Source organism: Belonocnema kinseyi, chromosome 3, assembly GCF_010883055.1.
Source record: "Belonocnema kinseyi isolate 2016_QV_RU_SX_M_011 chromosome 3, B_treatae_v1, whole genome shotgun sequence".
Lineage (NCBI taxonomy): Eukaryota > Metazoa > Arthropoda > Insecta > Hymenoptera > Cynipidae > Belonocnema > Belonocnema kinseyi.
Window position 1 is genome coordinate 90,338,488 of NC_046659.1, and position 3,590 is coordinate 90,342,077.

Below are 3,590 nucleotides of genomic sequence, written 5' to 3' on the forward strand. Positions count from 1 at the left end.
CTAGTCGGGAGTGGTGCTGACTGAAAACAGATGATTTGGAGCGATTCGCGCGCCATCTGTTGGTCATTCTAAGGACTTATTGAACTACCCTCGTATCAAACATTTGAGTTTTTGACCAAAAAAGATAGTTTCTACAAAAGCGTTGATTTTTTAACAAAATAATTAAATTTTCAATTAAATAGTTGAATTTTTAACTAAAAGAGATGAATTCTGAAAAATAATTAAAAACTTTTTCATAAAAAAATCTCTGAACAAAAAAAAACGAATTTTCTACCAAAAGGTGAACTTTCAATCCCAAAAGGACAATTTATCTATCCAAAAAGACTTCCAATCAGTGTTTCTCGAAAAGCGGGTTACCAATTTATTTGTGAAACATTAACTTTAAAATATAAAATTATCTTTGATATTTTAACAGAATGGTTAGTAATACTGAACAGAATTTCTCATACATTTATAAAAGATGGAGACAATACTTATTACAAAATTAAAAAATATATAGGTTATTTCCCGGTGCTCTGAAGAAGGAGAAAAACGCAGAAATGGCAAATATAGTAAAGTAAGAACGAAGATTAATCAAAACAGAACAGAAAATATCAGTTTGATCAATTTTATTATTTCAAATATAAAACACTTGACATTTCTCCATTTTTTACTACGTATTCTGCAAATAATATGATTTAAGCTTCCGTAAGTTGCAAAAGTATGGATATTCGAAAAAGAAATGATATTTTAAAAAAAATGGATTTTACATTATAAAGAAATAAGTTTTTTATGTGAAGGAATAGTTTAGCGAGGACGAAACTTACAGAGAATTTCCCTCATATCACCATGAATTTAAAAATAAAGTAAAAGTTGTCCTTTTCGAGAAAATGGACTTTTAAGTTTTTTCGAAAAATGTACGCCATTTTCTTAATTTTATTTTGAAGCTTCTTTAAGGGATTTAAAGGATTATGGATATAACTATAAAATTTCCAAAACAAATTTTAAAATCCTCTCATATGAGGCATTATTTGTGAATTCCATATGTGAATATTTAATCATATAACATTATAAAATAATACTTCGTAATCAAAGGGAAATATTACAGAAGGAAAACTACATTTACCACAAAGTTTATTAAAGCTGCTGAAAAAAAAAATTAATATCTTACTGTAAGTGTTACTTATGAATACTTTTTTGTTTCCTATCAATTCCTAAATCAATTTTGCTGAAAATAATTAAAAGGTGAGTTTTCTGCCTCATGGAGGTAGCTTTGAAATGGTGACCATTTCAAAAAAATTTTAATTTGTCTAAAATTAAACTTTTCATAATTAAAAGATGTCTAATAGTTGGTCCTAAGCAATTTTCCGGATGTAATATTTGAAAAATTGATTTCTTTTAGTAAACCTCTTTTAATAACATGATTTAAAGTGCATTTCAATAATAGAACAGATTCCTTGATTCGAGACGAATCGATTGACCCATAATATTAATACATTTCATTGAAGAATAAGGATGTTATGACCATTTCTAATATTTAAAAATTTTGTTTCTGACAGTAAACCTCTTTTTAATAACATGATTTAATGTTGATGCAATAATAAAAAAGATTCCTTTATTCGAAACAAATCGATTGACCTATAATATTAATACATTTTGGTAAAGGGTGAGGATGCTATATAGTCATTACTAATATTGGCAAAATTGGTTTTTTACAGTTTAACTTTCCTCATTAACATAGTTTGAAGTTTATGCAAAATAGAAAAGATTCCTCGATTCGAGACGAATCGACAGATTCGCACCCTTTAACATTTTATATTAAAATATTCTCATTATTAATTTTAAATACCGTAAGCTGGAGATAAGCGGCGCATTTGTGGGGTAAAGCGACACACTCCTAATTCTGTATTATTAACGCGAAATTGCTTCTTCAAGGTTTCACCATTCAAGTTTTACAAGTGTCACTTGCAAGCTTGTATACTTTTTACCTAGAAGAAGCAAATAGCGCATTCAGAAATTCAGGATCAAGGGTGCGCCACTTTCCCCACATGCACCGCTTGGCCCCAGCTTACGTTAATTAAAAAAAAAAATTGTTCGTGCATCCTCTGTGAGGGAGCATATATATATGCTAATTAATAATATAATGAGGACGCAAAGGCACATCAAATAAATACTCTACAATTATAAGTAAAAAGAAAGTGGAAACACCCGAGAACAAAATCACATATAATTTTATACATATATTTAACTGTTTTTTGTCTATCAATTTATTTCTTTTTTACTTTTTTAAACGCACAAAACCTTCCTCCTCTTGCACTGCATTTACTATGTACAGAACTCTTAAATTTTCACTTTTTTAAGTTAAGTACAACTAAATAAAATAGTAAACTGTAAATAGCCTGACATAAAAATGAATGTAAATTGAAATCCGTATAACATGAAATACAGAAGATGCAAAAGACCAAGTGGGCACAAGCGTTAAAGAACATCTTTATAACGGCTTAAAAATGTCCTAAGTCAGTCCATATAACGTTCCATAAACATACAATGTTCCAGAGACGTTTCAAAGACGTAATTGGAACATAAAACGTTTTAAGAACATTATTTGGCCTGACTTAGGACAGTTTTTAAAACGTTCGAATGACATCTTTTGACTTGTACGTCCAAAAAACGTTTTTAGGATGTTTAAATTACGTTCTAAAATGTTGTGCCCACTAGGAGATGTATCTTAAAGAAAAATTTCATGTATACATGTGAACAAACTATAAACATACACCTAAATATTTAATTTTGAAAATTAGAAGTGTCTAAATTATTCAGGAAATTGAAATTCTACTTATATTTAAAATTTACAGATACGCGAGTGCCTTAAAGAAGCGATTCGTGACAGACTTGCGGGTTATATATGCTCAATTACTGAAATGCAGTTGTCTCAAATTTTTGTTAACACCACTGCCTGCATTCTAGCAAAAACTCGATGTGGCGCTCAAAATCCTATAACCGGAGGACTCCAGGAGGATGAAATAACAAATAAATTGCACATACCAATCATGAATGCCATTCTTGTTAACTCGGAGTATGATATAAATATTGTTCAAATGCCATTTGGAAATGGTCAATTCCTAGACGATTGTGCAAAGTATAGAAAGTTGGAGCAAGCAGGTTGGCCTGGTGTAAAATGTTGAAATAATTTATTTATTTTTAAAATAGTAAGTAATTTTTATGAGTTTAAATTATTATCTGACTTTTGTATTAATAGTTTCGTATAAGGGAGTACACCCCATAGTACATAATCCATTGAAAAATAATTCTAATTTTAATCAATTAACACGTGTCGTTCTTAACTATTAATTACATCAAATTATTTATTTAAACATCCATTAGTATTTTTAATGAATGATTATATACTGCAGGATCATTATCTACTGTAGGGCGGTCTCGTCTAATAATAAAATACCAATGCGAAGTACTATGGGTAAATTTAGCTTTATGATAGAGATGTTGTTAAAAAAAAGACTGTCACTTTCAAACAGACCAATGTGTCTTGCTAAAACGAAACATTTCTAAGTTACGATATTTTTACATACATAGCAAACATTTAAAAAGTTTTC

The 3,590-nt window shown here is 29.2% G+C and overlaps 1 protein-coding gene across 1 annotated transcript in view; it reads left to right on the forward strand.

Annotated features, from left to right (window-relative positions):
• LOC117169361 overlaps positions 1-3,252 on the forward strand; it is a 10,083-nt gene extending 6,831 nt beyond the window's left edge. The window contains exon 4 of the mRNA XM_033355703.1: positions 2,835-3,252. Within this exon, the coding sequence (XP_033211594.1) occupies positions 2,835-3,164 (330 nt within the window). The 3' untranslated portion in view covers positions 3,165-3,252. The remainder of the gene's footprint in view (positions 1-2,834) is intronic.
• The last annotated feature ends 338 nt before the right edge of the window (positions 3,253-3,590 follow it).